Genomic DNA, 21,744 nt, shown 5'->3' with positions numbered 1-21,744 from the left:
GTCAGTCAATAATTAAGGAGACAAAATGGTCTGGGGAAAAACTGTTAGTAGGGCAAGTTTGATACTTTCGTGGCTATGAGTTGGTATCATTAGGATGAGTCCTGATCTGCTGATGTATAAAAATTGTTTTGTTTATAACGCTAAAAATAAACTTTTTTTTTTCTCCAGACCAATTTATCTCTTTTATCATTGAATGACCCTCGAATATTCCCATACAGAGGAGGCATTTTCCTAGAAAGACAGCTGCTCCGTGCTGGCGGATAAATGCAATACTGCAGTGCTTGTGTAATCCCCAATTACGATGCAAAGTTCCTTCGGACAAGCACGCATCCATGTCCGAAGATACTCGAACTGCAGCGACTACAGCCGTTATACAATACACGAAATACATTTGCAGTATAATCTCGGCAACAAATAGGTTCAATGGCTGTCTGGACGTCAAGATGTACTCACATCAAATACTCGTTTCCTTATTGAAGCAGTAAAATCTATTACAACCATGTAAACATGATCCCTTAATCGGAACAGCATTACGAGCTAATATAGGAAGAACGTAACGGGCTGCTGGTAATAAGCTCCTGATTCGGCTACATACCTAGCTGTAATAGAAATAATGAAAGTAGATCCATGGCACGATAGACAGAAGATATATACTTGCATAGCTCTGAGCCCACGTGATCCCATCGTTTGACAGAACCTTACAAACCACGAAATTGTCAGCGGAATTTGAGGGAAACTGTAACGTCTACATCTGCACTTAAGCTACATTATATTGTGTGGCAGAGGGTAGTTATGGTATATACATAACTTTTTAATAATCCTACCTGATAATGGTCCGACTGATGAACAATACTCAAAAAATTCCGAACGAGTCTTTTGAAAACCACTTCTCTTGTGGATAAGTTAGTTCCCTTCGGATTGTTCCAGGATATCTTAGATACTCCTCTGCTTCTCTATGACAATTTTTTAATTGGTCTTGCCAAACTCGTAACCTATGCACGTGCAGGACATTACATTTATTTACTTGCAGTGTCAACTAGACCAATCGTGAACTGTTTGCATGTCTTCCCGCATTTCGATACGGTTGTCTGTTGTTGCAACCTTCCTGTAGACAACAGCTTCGTCTGACAACCGCCCCGGACAGCTTACGACGTTATCCTCTACGTCATTTACATACAGAGAATTGCAAACATTAATAGCCCTGTAGAGCTCCCCTGGGCTACATATATCGATTTTTTCCCTTTAAGTTACAGCTCTTACTACTGTTTGCTAGAACGTCCTGAAACCAGCCATTTCATCTGCTACTCGATAAGCTTTTATCAATGGCGTGTCGCGCAGATTTTTTTAGGGGATCACTGGAAGGTTGTCTACAAAGTTTCAAATGACTAAAACACATGGTTTAATAATAGTAAAAAAGAACTACTCTACGGAAATACATTTACTTTACGATTGACTTTGTCTCGAATAATCCATTCTCCGCTCATTAAGATCACAGATTCTGTCAGTGAAGCATTCATTCAATTCATTGAATTCTACAATGCTGTTTACAATGTCCTTCTCGATTGAGAGCGCTGCTACTGCTCTTAGCAGCTGCTGACTCACAGCACGAAGCAGAAAACCTTCAGGTCCGCGTCAGACGATGTCGCCGGTATGGTAACAGTCACTTGCAGGAGATTCGTTGTCTGACTACAATATTTCTGCAAATCATTTAAGAATAGGGATTCCAGAAATTTCTAAACTCATTCCTCGTGTTTGATATCAGAACTTTTGTTCTCAGTTTATTGCCTTCAAGGATGGGATTTATTTTGCAAGACGCCTGTAGCAATGTTTGCAGAAAGTGACCTGCGTACAACACACACTTTTCGGAATTAAATAAATTTGCAGCTACGACATATCTGGTAAATTAAAAGCTTTCGGCAACTTGAGTGACAATGTTATCCCACACAGCTTTCGAAAAAGCCGTTATTTAATTCATTTTCCTGTCCATATCTCTGTGCAAGCTGCAGCAGCTCTCTGCATGTGGAAATCATGTCAGATACGTTAGCTCGATTATATTATTGCAGTCTTCTACCCCTTGTTGTACACACAGTGGCTCAACTATTCATTTTTGTAATTGGCTGTACAATGCTGCATGATTGTAAATACAGACAACCAAAATTGAAATGCTGGTGCCTCCATTTCAGACGTTGCACTGTTGCTGAAATAATTATAGTGGTTTGTCGAGATGGAATCTCAGTTTTCTCCAGGCATTCTACAAGTCACTATTTTCATACACAACTTGCACAGTTCTTGATTTAAAATTCCACCTGGAGTAGGAAACATGGCAGACTTTCTTACTCAGTATGTCAATTACACACTGTGAAGAATGTAGGAAAAACTAAGAATCTCACTAAAGTCTACGAAATATCTTGTAACGTCCCTATTTACCTCTCTGCATAGGTTAAAATCAGATCCTGCGTTTCGGCATAAAAGTGAACTACATAGACATGTTCAAAATGTTTATTCAGAAGAGTCTGTGCACCTGAAAGACTACCACTCGTGACACCTGTGCAATTGTAGCTCTGAGAAATAACTATACTCTGATTTCTCCAAGCGATTATCCTAAAGTTTTTGAACTCTGTTCGCGAGGTGTCTTGAATGTCAAAGACCTTGCTACAGATATCACGTTAGAGGAAACATATCTGACTATTATGATAAAAAGTGAAATTGTTGAAATCTCATTGTCGTACCTGTGCTTACTGGTACAGAATCAGTGACAGCAATTTTCTTTTTTGCTCTGACATAGTAAACACCCATCATACAAGAAAAAATAAAATTTTGAGTACGTTTACATGTGCCTTTGAAAACAGCAGCCTTCTAAAGATGATCGTTACTTTCAGTATCATGTCCAGCAGTGAAACCTAAATGAAATCTAGAAGACGTTGGGAAATTCCTGGATTTGATGAGTTCCTGCATCCATAATTTCCAAGAAGTGCATGCTCAGAAACACAATAAACTACAACAGATCACAGAGTGTGTAACGATTTTGGCGAATCTGATCATTGTGCCTAGAACCTGTGTATCGGGAGAATGACTGATGCATGCACAGTGACAGATGGTCTGGAAGCGTGTTCATTCGGGTACGTAGTTCCAATTTTCATCCACCAGAGAACAGTAGTGCACAGACACATTCAAGAAACAGGTCAAGAGCACGTTTTTCGAATTATTCTGTTTATTTCCTGAAGCCCTTTTGTTTATTTATCTCTGTACAGTTTTGTATATGCTTTTAGTAGTGTCAGTGATGCGCGAATGTGGTCTAAAGTAAACATGTACATCACTGCTCTACTGAAGGACGCTGTACGATGGGGAATTTTTTAACATAATATGTCAAGTCAGTTTATGGTAAAAGGAAAGCTAATTCGATTGCAAATGAAAATAGTTAATAACTTAAAGTATAAACAAAATATCAGAATGCTAAATATTTATTTCGGGAAAAAGTACAGTTCGAAAGCATGTTATTTGTTGATTGGTTGGTCATGAAAAGCGCGGACTAACAAGAGAGAATAATGTTTTTCTATTGGCCTTAAAGAAAACTGACCAATCAGAACAGAGTATTCTTCGTTCCTCATTTCTCTTGGAGATACAGAAAGCTTTCAGCAGTCTAGAGTACTCGGAGCACAACATTTCAATGGTACGGTCGTTTGTCGAAAGAGCTCCGAAGTAAGTTATAATTTTCCGGTTATCGTTGTGCTACACTCCTCAAAAGTGCTTTAAGGTGAAGGCAATGTGCTTTTAAGAATGTACGGATTTTTAAGCAATTTACTGTATGAGAAAAGACAGTAACTCCTCGTGGCATATTGAGCAGATTGGTGACTAAAAACTTGCGTGCATTAGACACCGAAAACTTAATAGCATGGCGAGCATTTCCATTTAAGAACAATCCGTGCTTAGTGCTTAGTAGATTTCATGAAATACGTTGAGATAAACTTGCTAACGTGAATGAAAGTATTTTACGCATACTGTGTTAAGATTAGCACGGTGTTAGAAGTGTACGTATACAATATCAGTGATAAGAATATAGCAAAGTATTGCCAGTACTTCCACCTTTCACTCGAAATTAAGACCTTTTCCCGATTCTTGAAATAGTTACGTAGTATGCTGCCCTGTGCGAATTGAAATACCGTAGGATTCTGCTCGGCTTTCATACCGCCGATCTGCTGCAGTGAGTTCACTGGTAGCTGCAGATAAAGGACGGAAGGAGCCGCGCCGCCGGAGTGTCTTCCCATTGGCTGCCTACAAGCTCTATCCAGTTGCTGTGTAAAATCACTTTCCCTAAAATGTTGTGATCTGGACAAATCCGTCTTTTTTTCTTTTTGTCTTCTGTGACAAATGTATGAAATCATCAACGCCTCATAACTAAGTACTTTTCTGTCATAGAGGCAGAAGAATGGATGATTTTAAATTTAAAATTTTTATGTACTGTAGTATTCTGTCAGATGAATATTTCTGTGGGATCCACTGCTCCGCTTGCCACAAGACGAACCGACGCTTGCTCGTACTTTGTTCACTAAACGAGAGTGCGACAGGGCGAAGTGAAGGAAAACAGCATTAACCTGGGTCTCGTTCTCTTCTGCTCTTATCTCTTATTGACGATGATATTGTACTGAATGTCTCTGGATATCTGTTTGTGCAATCCGTAATGATTTTTGTAGAAAATCTTCCTCGATCTCGAACAAGGTCGTAATGCGTGATCATAAAACATGTTCCACATTTCCAGAACCGAAGGGAGTCAGTGATATAGGCCAATAACAATGTGTGTTTGTTGAAAACGCGGTTGACCTGCCCTTTTTTCCAGCCGCTTAGGTGCTTTCGTTGGCCAACTAACTACGAGAAGTTGCTGTTCAAAGAGGAGCTATGACCAGTACTCCATTCTTCGGCTGCGTATATTCCTGTGTGTGATTTCTGTCCTAAAGGTACTAGAAATTTGCGTACAGTAAACGTATCCCATGGCTCACCACATGTAAGTTCTCATAGCTCTGCGTGGTAGTAAGGAACTGGTGCGATTGAAAGTGGGCATTAATGTTAGACTGGAAAAGTTAATTTGAGCTATTGCTTCTTGGATTATTCACTTGTTAGTAAGTTGGCAACACCAGGGATCGTTTCAAAAACAGCAGCATTTTGCAAAAAAAAAAAAAAGAGGCTCTGAGCACAATGGGACTTTACTTCGGAGGTCATCAGTCCCCTAGAACACACATCCATGCCCGAGGCAGGATTCGAACTTGTGACCATAGCGGTAGCGCGGTTCCAGACTGTAGCTAATAGAACCGCTCAGCCACCCCAGCCGGTAGAATTTTGCACAAAAGCCTTCCGACAACATACACCCAAAGCGAAAACTATGGGAACGGCAAAACTGCATGCGTCTCGGAGGGACATATATTCCTCATCAGATGCCTCCCGTATTACAAGCATGGAGTTATCTACCGCCAACAGGATGAAACGGAAAAGTGTATCAACTGCAGAGGCTGATGGTTGTTTCAGTAGACAACATTCTGTCGGCATGATACAATCATCGTCAGTCACTGCAGTGCAGAACTGCAGTACTATGGCGTTAATTTAAAGAGTAAAATAAACTGACTTGGGAAAGACAGAATGCAAGTGATGTGACAAAACAGTAATTGTCTCGACCTGAAACTATGATATCACCTGTCGGGCTTGAAATGTGACGTATTGGTGTTGTGGCGGGTGACGTCACACGTGTGCGGAGCGTTGGTTTGTCTTCGTTAGGGACGTTTGTATTGTCACCTTATGCTGTGTTTGTAGTCTATATTGGATATGTACATAGTGGTGCAAATTTTGATGGAATGAGCATGTTACTGGATCAACCAGTTTAGTTACTTAAGAGAAAGATGTGTTTACGGTGTTCTTCGCTTATGCTCCTAATCAACTAGAGTTTAAACGTTATCTTTGGTTGTCTTGGTAACGTGAGTACACAGTGATTACAACTTATGTGAACTTCGGCACATATTTTTATCAAACGTGGGCCAACCTGTAATGTAATGAAATTAATAACTTAGCGAATACTAATTGTAATATTACTGAAATAAGGAACGCTGATAGTTCGACAATAAAGAAAAACGAATGTCTTCAGAAGGTTATGGTAAATGAAGCCTGGTTATTCTAACGTAAAGTGTGAAGAATGTGATGTTAGTAATTGAAAGGAATGTACGAAGATGTAGCAGAACTAGTTGAGTTGGGTTGCCTTCAGAATGAAGTCGCTAGATCCAGTTCAGCGCGTAACAACTCACACAAAAAGTATTTACGAGTAATTTCAGGGATTTTGCAATTTTCTGTTGAGCTGTATTTGTGAACATATGTTACTGCATTTTGTCCATCTCGCAATTTAAACCTTTCTGTATCGGTATTGGAGTATTCGTTGTTGTTACCATATTTCGTTAACTTTCGCGGTATTTGCTACTTGTACTGGTATTACTTTTTTGCTCTCTTTACTGATATATCTTTTTGTTTTCTGTATTAGTGTCTGGCTTTTAAGTTAGTTTATATTTATAGAGTGATATCTTCGATACCAGATGAATTTATCTAATTTGATGCTTTACTTTTGCATTTTCGATGCAGACCTCTGCATGCTATTCTTCATCGTATTCTTCCGGTTGTTTTGTTTTGTATACGCCAGTATTTTTGGGGCTCTGTAGCTTTTACATGAGAATATAACTCCCCAAATTCCCCTTCAGGCCCAATATTTATTATTTCGAATTTTTAAGTTTCTGAATTGATTTTTATATTTTGGTTTTATAGGAACTGTTGAATATGGCGTCCTAATCGCCATTTTTAAATCAAAGTTGTGTTGCATCTTGAGGCTAGTGATGATGTTATTTATCAAAGTGGACGGGTGTTATCGTAGGCTCTCGTCTTCCCCAATAATTCACCATACTTGAGACACAGTGCCGTACCCCCGGCCGCGAGAGTTCGCCCCTGTTTGGTCTTAGGAGGGGAGGGGCGCGCACAGCGCCGGCTGTCACCTCCACATGAAATCACGTAATGCGTTTTTACGTCGCAGGCTGACAGTTATTGGACGGGTGAAGTAATTGAATCGGTTAAACGCTCGAGCGATGTGATGTGGTGCTGTAACGACATAACAACACAAGTTTTCGCCCCAGATGTAAGCATTCCCGTTATACAGTAGTAGGCAAGCATAAGTTCTCTACAGTCTGTAATTTCCTGCAGGCGATTTTATCGAGTGCGCTACTGCCAAGGCACCCATGTTGATTAGTTTGATTCTGTCTAGAGCGAAGATAACAGAATATCTTGTAGTAGTGAATCCTGTCGTAGGTGTTCTATAGATGAGCAGGATGAAGCCAGAGCATTGTCGACTTGTACTACTCTTACATGGGCTGAGTTACTTACGAGAGTGTATACTGTGGAAAGTCATTTTGACTTCTTATGGGAATTTTGTGCATTGTCACCGGGAGACGTGTGTGGAACTCTTTAAAAAACGACCAACGTTTATTTCCCGGTTTAATTATAGGACTATTCTACGAAATGTACGAAACTAGTACGATCAGGAAAAACACGTAGTTCGTTAGATGCCAACTGACGATACATCAGGGTATTATTTTGGTCCCGTCCTGGGTTAAAGAACACACGCTACTAGTCACTGTTATAGAAAGTTATTTAAGTACAATTACTGTTGGCGATTACTTTGATTTTGCAGTGTTATGTGTTATTTGATTGTTGTCAATTTTACAAAATGCAGTAGCTTTGTTTTCACAGTTTGGCATAGGAGGCCAAAAGTTTCCTTGTGAGACGCTTACGGTTTCTCTGAGAGATAGCTACAGAGTATCCGACAATCGCAGAGGAGGAGTGCTCCAAGCTGCAACTGATTTGGAAATTATTGTATAGTGCGAAAAACTTTCACACTCGACAGCAAGGCCGGCCGGGGTGGCCGAGCGGTTCTAGGCGCTCCAGTTGGAACCGAGCGATCGCTACGGTCGCAGTTTCAAATCCTGCCTCGGGCATGGTTGTGTGTGATGTCCTTAGGTTAGATAGGTTTAAGTAGTTCTAAGTTCCAGGGGACTGATGACCTTAGCAGTTAAGTCCCATAGTGCTGAGAGCCATTTGAACCATTTTTTTCGACATCAAGACGTCTCAACATTCCATTTATTGTGATGGAAACAGGAACTATTTGCAGGAAAAGTAGTTATATATGACCTAGTTAACGAATAATAACTTACTACGTGTACATAGTGTTGTTAAGTAAAAGTGCAACAGTATTAGCTACATGGGACCTTTTCAGATTCTAGTAAAATAATACAAATAAGTGTAGACATTCTGAAACTAAGACCGTATTTGAGCTCATAAATCCAACAAAGAAAGGTTCTTAATCAGCACTGGAGCGTTCTCATATAACGAGTTCTGACAGCTGCCATTTAACAACTTTGTGTCGAATTCACCTGGAACACCGAAAAAAGGGTAAAGTATTGTTATATGAATAACTAAACCAGCAACACAGATGTTCAAAACTTTCACTAATTAGTAATTAAATTCAGGAGATTTATCGATTTGCCTTGTGTTAATCCCCACTTATGAGTTAACCATAACTTTGGTTTTATTTCAGATACTTCACTGCACATTCAAATGGCCGTAGTAACACTCTCATAGAATTTAAACTTTCATTTTTATTTCGTTTCATTATCCTTCAGTTAATGTAAATCAACCGTTCACATATTTAGCTAACTTTTACATCTTCGGAATATGCGATACCTATTTTCGTCCATCCATTTAACAAATGGGTCGTCCAGTACCTTTAAATTGTATGGCTTTGTGCGCTGTGTTATATTAACGTCACCAGTTTCCACTTTTGATGTAACAGATCAGAGTGCTCCCAATAGGTTCGTCTACTCCCATGTAATGTTAGCAAACAGGGGAGATCGGTGAAGTTTTATTCCTAGCGGACCTGAATAAACTAAATTGCATCAGCTTATCTGTTGTGGTGGCAATATATTTAGAAAATGCGTTAAATGGTACATACCAGCAATCAACTGAACGAAATCACAAGTATAAACAAATTCAGGAGGTGTGTACCTAACTTTTTCGTAACTATTAGGATGTGAGTTATTGAAATGTACAAGTCACAGTGCTGTTCAAGGTAGAATGAAAGTGTGTGGAGTTGGAGACGATGTATGCTTGTATTCAGCAGTAGACGGTTATGCTATCACATTATTATGGAAAAAAAGATATTCCGGTCTGGCAGACCTTAAGCACAATGTAACCAAGAACATTCAGAAAGTTACTTAGAAAACTGTGACGAATACAATTCACATTACTATTCCATTATCGTACTGCATAACACCGAGACATCTTAAAAAGAAAAATTATTTGTTTCGCCTTATTTTGTTTCCATATCTATAAACTATCAAGTGCAGTACCGAACTACCTATTAATTTTACTTTATGTCACCTTATCCTAGTCTTTTGTGCTGTAGGCCGTGAGTTGTTACCTGCCATTTCCATTTCACTAAGCGTGCTTCTGTAATAAGCAGCATCTGAGTTTGTTTACATACCTACTACTTCATAAACAGATACACAGATAAGCCAGAAAGTTATGGCCGCCGATCTACTGTCGATATAAATCCGTTCAGGCGATAGTAGCGACACATGGCGAGGAATGACTGCTAGTCAGACAAACGCACAGTGCATGTTGTATATCACAAGGGCAAGAGCGTGATGGAATGGAGTGTGTTGAGTGGTTCGGTGAACACAGTCCCGATTTCCAGTTGATGTGTTGGCTCTTCCGTCTCGACACATCTAAACCCGATCGAAGACATCTGGGCATGTGGCGTCAGAGCTCATGGCACCCCTCCCCGGAATTTACGGATTAAGGTGACTTGTGTGTGCAGATGTGATGCCAGCTCCGTCTAAGGGGTTCAAATGTTGATTACCTTTTAGTTCCTGCGTGTGTAGTGCCATATTACTTGTGGCTCACTGTGTTGAATAGTAGATGTCGGGATTATGGAGACTACTTTGTTGTCCTTAGGAGCAGTGATTTTGTAGTCACTCTAGTCTTTTGAGTGTTATCATTAATGTCATTGATTTTCCTACTCCTTTTAGGATTATACTTCGTGTCAATGATATTTCTGTTAAACGTAGTTGGCAAATGTTAATGTTGCACAAAACAGTTTCTTCCATATCCATCGATGGAGAGGTAATGACAGATGCAGCTCGCATCGGGGACAGACTCGAACGAGTTTTATTCCGAAGAACCTTCCATTTGTTTCCATTAATCTACTAAGAGGAACCACCGAAATGTAGATCTTGTTGGTCGGAAGAGAATATGAACCACAGTCAACCCCAATGCGAGCCGTCTACATTACCACAACGCCGCCTGTTGCAAATAAAACAAATAACTAGACTTGTTATATTATCAATCCAAAGGTTTATTCGATTGGTAACTGTGGTTTCAGGTGGTATTGGCCGCGGTATCGCGGTCGCTCATTTTAGCAGCCAGACGGTCTTCTCCAGACGTCGCGTTGGTGGTCACGCGTCAACACATTCAGCGTCTGGCATGGCGGCTCTCAAGAGCTGCGCGGTGTGATGTACAGACCTCCAAGGTGGGCGCGGAGGACACCGGAGTGATCTGCGACAAATATAAATTTCAAAATTATAAACGTCGCCCTATTATGGTGAGTTGATATAACATCTGTAAAGGAAAGTGTTAAATTATCGTAGTACCACATGCTAATAAATGGTCAGTTTCTGTATCCATAGAAGGGATGTTTCTATCCCGCCAACTCAAGAACCCTAGAATACTAATTATCGGAAATATGAAAATTACCGACAGTGAATGTTTGCCTATTTACTCCTCCCGGAGTGTTATCTATTGTGGTGAATTGACCTACTAAATTATTGCATCAGATGGTAGATAGTTGTTACAAGGATCAGAATATTTGTGAGTTAGTCGATATCTCACGCAGACGCATGTATTATCCTCACCTGAACTATATTCATTATGGAACGGAGAGAATTGTGACTGTTGCTAAATCCATCCTTACCAAAATAGTAGAGTTTCTTAAAACAAGTTGTGTAAATGTTCAGTTCAAATTCGGAGAGTTTCAAGGATAAATATGGGACAGAAAGGTAAACGATCATGCAGCATAAGAAATGGGATTAAAATACCAAGTACAATCGTGGGAGGCTGAAGGTGAAACTTCGCTGAGAACTTGATAACTGTTATGGGCGGGAGGGGACATAGGAGAACGTTTTCTGAAAGGCTCTCCGTCATCTGAAAGTGTAGGCAACGGTATTTTATGTACCATTGATTCTTGAGTTTAAGTATATCCTACCAATACTAGAGCTGAAAGATACATATGCCGCGAAAGGATTTTGTATCTGATCAGAGTTCACAATTGGTATAAAAGAACAGCAGACTATAGGTACCGAGAAAGTTTATGGGTCGACCATAGAATTTTGTAGTCATGGTGATATATCTAAACTGACACCATTTCAGTTATATTAAAAATCGTAAAACTATACTCGAATAATATCTTGAAGGTTCCCCTTCTGAAGGGAGCTACCATGTGATCATGAAATGAGAAATACTCTTAGAAACCAAAATCTGTTGTCCTTTACACAGATCGAAGTACCACTCACCGTAACAGCACCGCCTTAATCCTCCTCCTGCAACCGTCTCTGCAGCAACTCCACGAAAAAGGCGTCCAGTGTGAACAGACGCTCCTGTTGGAAAAGATCTTATTACTTTCATGTTATCTAACACGCGAAGTGATTCAAAATTTGTGCTAGTTCCTGTCATATACAAGTATAACGAATTGTAACATTTACCACAAATTCGCACGGTTCAGGTATCGAAATTAAGAATATAGTAATTCAATTTAGTATCCAACTAACACAATTCGTTTCACATCTCAGATACTATTAATACAAACAAGTAACTAATATCCCATTATCTTTAACATTTTCTGTGTACGACTGGTTAATGATGTACTTCTGAGGTTATGCCGTGTTGTTGTTCCTGCTTTGTGGTCAACATTTCAACAAGTGACCGAGCCATTTTCTTCAGATCGTGAGACGTTTCCTGACTGATATGAGTCAAGCAGAGAGTACATTACCGCAAAGTTCGCAGCACATGAAGTTGATGGCTGGGACGTCCGTTGAAGTATTGTGCACAAAATGAACACAACAATTCGGCCTAACACCCGGAAGCAGACCAGTAACTAGTACCATCTTCGAGAGTAAGTTATCATGTAATGAGAAAACGAAAATTTCACTTTGAAGCCAAATGCTACTATTCCTGATACTGTTCGCAATTATACTAACCGGAGCAGGACGGACTTCTTTCTCTTCCTGCAGCCGCTTCTGCAGAATCTCCTCAAAAAAGGCGTCCAAAGTGAACTGACGCTCCTGTTGGAAAAGAACTTATTAGTTTTATGTCATCCAACACGTGCAGTAATCCAAAATTAATGCTAGTTTCTATCATATAAAAGTGTTACGAAGTGTTACATTTGTCATAAATTGAGCAGTGTACAGGTATCAGTATTTAATAACTAGTAACTCAATTTAATATCCAAGAAACACCAGTCGTGTGATGTCTCAGCAACAATTAATACTAACAAATATCTAATATCCCATTATATTTAACATTTTTCTGCGCACGACTGGTTAATGATGTGCTTCTGAGGTTATGCCTTGTTGTTGTTCCCGCTTTACGGTCAACATTTCAGTAACTGACCGACCCATCTTCTTCAGGTCGTGTGACGTTCCCTGACTGGTATGAGTCCTAGCAGCGTGAACACATTAGTGCAAAGTTCGCAGCACATGAAGTTGATCGCTGGGACGTCCGTCGAAGTATTGTGCACAAAATGAAAACAACAATTCGGCCTAATACCCGGAAGCAGACCAGTTTCTAGTATCATATTCGAGAGTAAGTTTTCATGTAGTGATAAAACGATAAATTCACTTTGAAACCAAATTCTGCTATTCCTACTACTTTGTAATTTACACTCACCGAAACAGAAACGACTTCTTTCTCTTCCTGCAGCCGCTTCTGCATTATCTCCTCAAAAAACGAGTCCAGGGTGAACTGACGCTCCTGTAAGGAAAAGAACTTATTAGTTTGATTAGTCATAGAGCATGCTTGGTAATTCAGAGATAGCACTAGTTCTTTACATGTACATGTGTTACAAATTCTGCAATGTCGTCTTCAACCAGTCGATCGCGTTGGCAGCATATTTAGTGTGCCTCTGCCCCTAGAACATTTTTCACCATAATTCTTTTCAAATGGAGAGGGATGTTACCTTTCTCAAGCATCTCACATAGTTATTTGCTCAGTGTTAACAAAGACCACACCCAATTTACCGGAACGATAAATGGTTAGGATCAACTGTCCATGTCTGGGGTCAGTGATAAGTTTAAGGGGCTTCAATACAATTGTCAGAATTGTTTAAACAGCATTCAGGTTCGATTATCAACATTAGCTTACCTAATGCGACAAGTCCGGATATATTGTGGTAATAACACGGAGGAGAGGATCTAGGGGCAGTGGGATGCAGGGGATAGAGCCAGCATAATGCAGCAAAGGAGCCCTGCAGGGAACACAGCGAGAGACACAGTGTGAGGCTACCCTGCAGGTCAGAGAATATACGACTCTGACATGCTAAAGGCTTTTTCTAAGGGCATCATACTCAAGTTTTAGAATGACGACTATTGTGAACTGTTGAGTGACTAGCACATCCCACTTCACTCCAGTGATCAACAAATCCATCCATCCATCAGTGACATTCATTGCCGCCGGTACTTTGTATCTGATCACGATCCAGAAGAGCAGTATGCTAACCACATGCTCCTCCATACAGTGACGTCTATTGTCTGACGATGACGAGGCGGTCGATCGGTACCTATGGAACTTCAGAGGAATGATTGGACGGAGTTAGGTAGTTAGGTGGTATTTTATATAATCGTCACAATCATCACTCGTGCAGAGATGCCTATCTAAGACGTGTTATTTACAATGACGTGTCACATGGGATGTTTATAGCAAAAAAATATTCATTTACAGTAAATCGTGACAGTCTGTAATATCAACTGACCACGTTACGTACAATCAGTTAGCTCTCAGACTTTACTGCTTTGCGTGCTATGTCACTGCAATATAACGTGGCTCACCTTTACATTACCCCGAACAGCGACCAAGTTGTTCTCCAGTCGCAGACCCTCGTCTTTCTCCCCTCCCAAACACCGGGAGAAAAACTTCTTCATGCGGCGGAACATTGCTGTAACGATAACAAACAGCACATTAGACATGACCAGACCGTGTCCACGAGTAAGTTTTGCAGCAATGTCTCACAACTCGATCGCAAGAAAAACCTGTATCCGTGACGACATGTCTGTAACCTTAGCTTTTGTTAAAAAGCAACTGCTTGTATAAAAAACAACATGTACAGTCTATATAATTGATTGAGCTTATACATTTGTTACTAGTCAAGAATTAGTTACTTTAATTATGTGTCAGTAATTCGTAGAGCATGAATCAAAACAATAACAGTTATTCGAAGTTTAGCAATCGCGTGTTCATTAGGTGTAACTTTTACTCTGAAGAGAATAAATTTGTTTTAATAGCAACTAGCTGAAGGCTTTTCTATTAGACTAAATTTAATTAGCAAGTCATTACAATACTACAATAGTTTCAGATATACAGCTGCTTCGCCGGCCGGTGTGGCCGTGCGGATCTAGGCGCTTCAGTCTGTAACCGCGTGACCGCTACGATCGCAGGTTCGAATCCTGCCTCGGACATGGATGTGTGTGATGTCCTTAGGTTAGTTAGGTTTAAGTAGTTCTAAGTTCTAGGGGACTGATGACCACTGATATTAAGTTCCATAGTGCTCGGAGCCATTTGAACCATTTTTTATACAGCTACTTCAGATATTACAACTTCAGATTTTGTCAACTATTACAGCATGATATGCGGAATATCTTGCCTTGGGGCAGGAACAAGAATTTGTTTTTTATGTGTGTTGGTGGTGGGATGAAGTTACTAAATAATAAACTACGCTACAATCTGATGGCTATATCTTCCTCGGTATATGACGAGAATACGATTTTTACTGCTATCCATATTACCGAGTCAGTATATTCTCTCAGGGCTGCACTGTCCCTTCTTTGTGTCAGTCATCGAGAACCCTACATCTAAATTACACTTCATTGCCATGTGAGCTAAACAGTAAAGTGTACGACGTAATAACTATATCTGTGGTTGATATTTACCCACCGGTTTCTACATGAAGAAAACTTAAAAATAGCTTATAAACAGCTAATAGGTTTAACATTCGACAGTGCTCCAAGTTATTAACTGTACTTCCTTAAGTGACAGGAAAAGATAATAATTTTGCTACAAATCAATGTCGACTCAGTATGACACTACACAGCCGGAACCTGTTTACGACTTTTCTTTTTCACCGACGGCAGAAGATAAAAGCATGAACCAACGATAGGACATACCGTATGTATGTGTAATCGAAATGGAGAGTGATAGGTGACACCATTCTATTTGTGAAACTAAGCTATAAATTTGAGAATACATCATTCCAGCAGTTGAACATTGGCAAGAACTCAGTGAGGATATCTCTCTCTACAAGTCAAGCATTTTCGGAACTTTCTGAAGTTGCATTGCATATTGAAAAAATGTACAGGAATGGCTCTTGCCTCTTGGTCGGTATAGTCTATATACCTCGCTTCTGAAACAGAGAGTTCGCTTCATTCAAAGCTTCTAAAGCTCCCCAAGAACTTGTTCTCGAAACACAAAATCCAACACTATAACGCCTGAATCAAAATTATAGAATCTTTTACTCAAGAAACTAATTCGTTTCGATACTTCAACTACTCCAGAGAATACGGAAGTCATTATTATGCAATGGTCGACCACAGTTAAGCTGATTTTTGTTAGCAAACCCTGCGATCAACATTAGGCAGCAACCTCGATAACTGCAGAGAACAACGTTGTACTGGAACGTCGATATCAATTTTTTAAACAAGAATTTCATATTATGGTGCCAAGTCAACTCTGTATAACTATACACAGTTGTAACCAGTTTCCAACATGTTTTCTTCTTCGCAAACGGAAGATAAGTCTAGCAGTATAACCCTGCAACGATCATAGGCAATATGTAAATGTAATCGAAGAAACAGGAAGGTCGGTTACACTATTTTCATTGTGAAAGTAAAAATTAATGTAACTAGAGACCGCTCTGAGTCTACCACAACAACGACAGATAACTTTTACTAACAGTCCGATTATATTATTGGAGAAGGCGATAACAAGATAGACTATTACGGTCGAAAACAAAAATAAAAAATATTTTGTAGCGGAGGCGTTGCGCAGCTTTAATGAATGTTAACAACTGTATTGTGCAATAGACAGCTACGACGGTACGTTTCATTAGGGACCATCGAATTTGGTCTAAAATCAGACCATCATCGATCCCGAAAACCGTCTCAGCTATGCTTTCACGTATATTGCAATAGCAGTTATCAAACGTAGATAGCTCGACCATTGGTATTATCTGTATAGACATTACATTGGTAAAAATGTCTATGAAGTTAAATGGACATAATGGACATGACAAGTTAACGTCAATGACGGAACACTGTACATCCGGAATTGCTATTCCTATTACGCAAGTTCATAGTTGAGATCGTTTTTAGGCTTGATGAAGGTCTGATCCTCGACCGAAACATACATTCTCTCATAAAATGTACCGTTATAGCTGTGATTGCATAATGCAGTTCTTTCGAAGAGCATATAAAATGAAAGTAACGACACTGCTGCAGAAACTGACTGGGCAGAAACATAAAGTAAAAGTTTATAAATCTAAGATCAATATAACGAAAAAATCGAATAATATCTTACACAAATTCCTCTAGAATAAACTCAACGGAAATATAACGAAAACACAAAATTTTATTCCAATAATTCGCTTAATCTACACAGATTAATCGAAGACAAGGATACAATCACACATCCACATAATAACAACATAATAGAAAAATAACATGCACAAATTCTTGCAGAATGATCCAAAAGAAAAGTACGCTGCACCTATATAGCCCTAACAAAGACAGCAATACCACACACATCCCCATATAACGACATAATCGATAAATAACACACTGGAACTATTCCATAATAAACCAAAAATTATAAACCCCCCAAAAAAACAAAAAAAAGAAAATACGCACAAGAAAACTCCATATAACTACGACTTTATCGAAAAATAACACACACAAATTCCTCAAGAATAAACAGACCGAAAATAAATTCAAAAATTTGGTATCACACTACAAACGAACGTTAACAGGTCAAAAAGTACCATAGAACAAAAAGAATCAGCCACTGGCAACGACAATAAGAACCCTACAAAACAATCGATTTCATATACGCTACCCCTCAGCGGCGTCACATTCGAAAAAAAGCAGCCAACTATTAATAAGTTAAAAAATTATGACTAACATTACTACTCGTTCCTCTCAGGACAACTTCTTCAATGTACTTAGGTTCACGGCTAACAGCACCGTAGACAATTCTCCCATATTACAAAAATAGCTAAAGAATTGCAACAATCAACATGATAAAAATTATCATTAATCACTTCACTCACAAAAATTTATCTTCTGCTCTTAAGGTACTGCCTAACCTCACCATCGTATATCGTGCGAAATACAGAAAGAAACAGTTAAATATATGTCAGAAAAAAAGAAACAATAATCGCTAATAGTTTCTCCATTGATAATATAACCTGTGGCCTCAAGTTACCCCCTCCCCCCAATAAACAACACCATCGTATATCACGATATATTTGCAATAAAGAGCATATTTTACAAACTATGTAAATTACAATAGTAACTAACACAAACACAGATAGCATTTAATAACAGACCGCTTACACGCTCTGCAACGTAAAGTCATGACGTCAAGAGGACGTCATGGTTGAAACCACACGGATAGAATCTAAAAGAGCACTTGACAAAGTTGTCACTGTTGAACTAAGCTGTTAATCTGAGAATACGTGATGAAAGCACATAAACTTAAAAAAAATGCTATTTCACGTTATTACTGTTAAGAACTTCATATTCTGTAATCACACCACACTCCTCCACATGCTTCAATTTACCAGTACTTCTCCACTTATACACATTCATTTATTAGCTTTTAAGATATTCTTACTCGAGATGACTGTGTATACTCAATAAATATACAAAGGTAAATCAATAGCTCATACCTAGTGCGGATACGATGCAGCTGGCCTCTGAAGCCGGCGTTCGCTTCGCTGAGAGCTTCTAAAGCTCCTCAAGAACTTTAAAATGTTTTGCTAGATGTGCTCGAAACACAAAATACAACACTGCAATACTTAATTCACAACAGAAGCTTCGTACACTCAATAACTCGCAGAACGAATTCGTATGAATACTTCGAGTACTCTAGAGAATACGGAAGTAATTGCTAGGCAACGGTCCACAATGGTTCAAGAGACATGGCATTGTTGTTAGCATACACTGTGATGAACATTAAATAGCAACCCCGGTAACTACAGAGCACATCACTATATAGAGACGTCGATATCCATGGTTAAATAAGAACAGCATTTAAATGTTAAACAATTTAAATCTATGTAAGACGAAATAACCATGTTTTGGGATCGAAAGATATCCAGAAGTATGTAAATAATGAAACCGCCCGAATAGCCTATAGATTCCCATTGGAATTCTTATTTAGCAGTTCGAGGTGCGTGAGAAGAGTAATGAGACTGACAATACTCTGAGGGATCTGGCCGCGCTGTGTTGTTCTACTGCTGTAAAGAACGGTTTGCAATCTCTTCTAGTTGCTGAGTACGCCGTCACATGGTTTTTGAAAGCGCCATCGGGGAAGTTGTGTTTTTGTTGCATGTTGTAAAAGTGGAAAAGTGTAATTTAGAGCAATGTTATGCCATCAAGTGTTAAACTTGGGGCACCAGCGAGAGTGATCTTTTCAGAATTGAAACAACCCTACGGGGAACATTCCTTATCAGTAGTCCAAGTTTCTGTGTGGCACAAATCATTTCTGGAAGGCCGAGAACACGTTGAAGATGGACCTCGTTCAGGGTAGACCTTCAGCTTATAAAATCGACGAAAACGTCGAAAGTATGCGTTCTCTTGTGACATCAGACCAGTGTGTAAAAATAAAGGTGATGGATGACATGGTTAAACATTTTCAGCATGCATCAAATTTGCATCGGAGTTTTGCACGTGCGAAAGATTTATGCCAAACGGTGCCAAAAAACCTCACAACTGAGCAGGAGGAGAATGGAAGAAACGTGTGCGTTGTCCTCTTGCGAGAACTGCCCATGGCCACGAATGGTTCAGTTGTATAATCACAGGTTATGAATCCTGAATTTCAAAGTACGATCCTGAGACCACGTGGCAGAGTGAGGAGTGGAACACTGTGGAATCTCCTCGACTGAAATGAGCTCGAATCATCAAGTCAAAGGCCGAAGAAAAACTGATTTGCTGTTATGACAGATTTGCTTTTTTCCATATAGATTTGTTCATCCAGGACGAACCGTCAAACAGCTGTGTTACAACGATGTCCTGGAAAAGCTCAGGAAAGAGGTGAATCGCCGGCCTGAGTGGCCGTGCGGTTCTAGGCGCTACAGTCTGGAACCGGGCGACCGCTACGGTCGCAGGTTCGAATCCTGCCTCGGTCATGGATGTGTGTGACGTCCTTAGGTTAGTCAGGTTTAATTAGTTCTAAGTTCTAGGCGACTGATGACCTCAGAAGTTAAGTCGCATAGTGCTCAAAGCCATTTTTGAAAGAGGTGAATCGAGTGAGATCAAACATTGCAGATTGGACGGCGCATCATGATAACGCCCCATGCCACATGGCCACTTCCATCACGGATTTTTTGACTTCAAAAGGCATTCCTGTTGTTCCACAGACCCCCCCCCCCCCCCCATTCACAGAAACGTGGTAACTGTGACTTGTTTTTTTTCCAATTTCGGAAAATGTCTTAAAAGGATTTCATTTTGGGACTCTGGAGAATATTTAAGAGCATATGACCGACATGGGAAATGCCCTACCAGTTGAAGGCTTTCTACGCTTCTACCGACACCGAGGAACAACGACTTCGCCGGCCTATAGCTGCCGATGGGAACTAATTTGCAGGAGACATTATTGTTGTTTGAAAGAAATAAAACCTTGGTATATTAGAAATCAGTCTCACTGCTTTTCTCACACGCCTCCTACTATAAGATATTAGTTCCCATATCTTGCGTAAGAGAAGAGAAAAACTCTTTTGTTAAGCTGCCAGCTTCCCTCGATACGATGCAGTGCACTTGCCAGGAGTTCCAAAACAAAATTTTTCTTCACACACGGAAAAAAATTCCAGCAACACTAATCTCCAGCATCGCAGGGAGTACGTGTGCGTAATTCACAAGAGAGAAAGATTGCTTACACCGTCATCATTGTGGAACTAAGCATTTAATTTGATAATACATGATGCATGGGCACGAACTTCGCCAAAAAGAAAGTACAGAAATCTGCCTCTACAAGTAAACATCCAACCTTTGAAACTGCATAAAAAGTAAGACAATGTTCTATTTCACACTGCATACCGTTAATAACGGCATGTTCTGAGATGATACCACACTCCAGCACCCGCATCAATTTTCCAGTAATTCTCCGCTATATACTCAGCCATTAACAAGTTTATACGATATTCTGTATGACAAATAAATAGGTGGCAGTTAAATCAACGGCTCATACCTCTTGCAGCACAACGCAGCTCGCCTCTGAAGCTGGGCGTTCGCTTTTCTGAAAGCTTCTAAAGCTCCTCAAGAACTTTAAAATGTTTCGCTAGATGTGCTCGAAACACAAAATGCAAGACTGCAATATTTAATTCACAAATGAAGCTCCTTACACTCAATAACTCGCAGAACGAATTCGTATGGATACTTCGAGTACTCCAAAGAATACGGAAGTAATTGCTACGCAACGGTCCACAACGGTTTACGTGAGATGGCATTGTTGTTTACATACCCGAGATCCTCCCCTGGTAGCTGAGTGGTCAGCGCGACGAAAGTCATAACTAAAGACCCGAGTTCGATTCACGAATGTGTTGGGAGATTTTCTCCGCTCAGGGACTGGGTGTATTGTTGCCCTTATCATCGTTATTTCATCCCCATGGACACTCAAGTCGCCGAAGTGGCGTCAGCTCAAAAGACTTGCACCAGGGGAATGGGAGGCCCTAGCCACACGGCATTTCTATTTTATCAGTAAACCGAAATCCCAGTAAAGCAATATCGTTTAGCAACGTGGATATAAATGTTAGACAGCCACTGAAACAAAATATTATATAAGTCAATTGTACATTTCAACTTTTCATAAAATAGCATCGAAGCATAACGACGTCGAATGCTGATGCCCTCGATCCCGCTTTTAGTCATGTATTGAAATGTTATGTCACGCGTAAAAATTGATTCCTTCAGCGCATGTGTCCTCCACCAGATTCGACGTCCGTTTGTGTGACTCCACTATTTGTTTCCTAGTGTAATGATTTTCTATATTGAAACCTAGTTGTCAAGGGAAGGCCGTAATCACTTACTATTGGTTACCTTTAACAGTTACACACATTTCTTATTAAAGAAGTAGTTCCAGACTCAACAATAAATTAAAAAATATCACGCTTTATTAATGAAGGAATAAACGGCA

The 21,744-nt window shown here is 39.8% G+C and overlaps 1 protein-coding gene across 1 annotated transcript in view; it reads right to left on the bottom strand.

Annotated features, from left to right (window-relative positions):
- LOC124620280 (nexilin-like) overlaps positions 1 to 14,309 on the bottom strand; it is a 171,279-nt gene extending 156,970 nt beyond the window's left edge. The window contains exons 1-3 of the mRNA XM_047146948.1: positions 14,172 to 14,309; positions 13,015 to 13,098; positions 12,327 to 12,410 (exon numbers count right to left, since the gene is read on the bottom strand). Coding sequence (XP_047002904.1) covers positions 12,327 to 12,410; positions 13,015 to 13,098; positions 14,172 to 14,309 — 306 coding nt within the window. The remainder of the gene's footprint in view (positions 1 to 12,326; positions 12,411 to 13,014; positions 13,099 to 14,171) is intronic.
- Between the last annotated feature and the right edge of the window lie 7,435 nt (positions 14,310 to 21,744).

Source organism: Schistocerca americana, chromosome 6 (assembly GCF_021461395.2).
Source record: "Schistocerca americana isolate TAMUIC-IGC-003095 chromosome 6, iqSchAmer2.1, whole genome shotgun sequence".
Lineage (NCBI taxonomy): Eukaryota > Metazoa > Arthropoda > Insecta > Orthoptera > Acrididae > Schistocerca > Schistocerca americana.
This window is presented reverse-complemented; position numbering and strand designations above follow the sequence as displayed.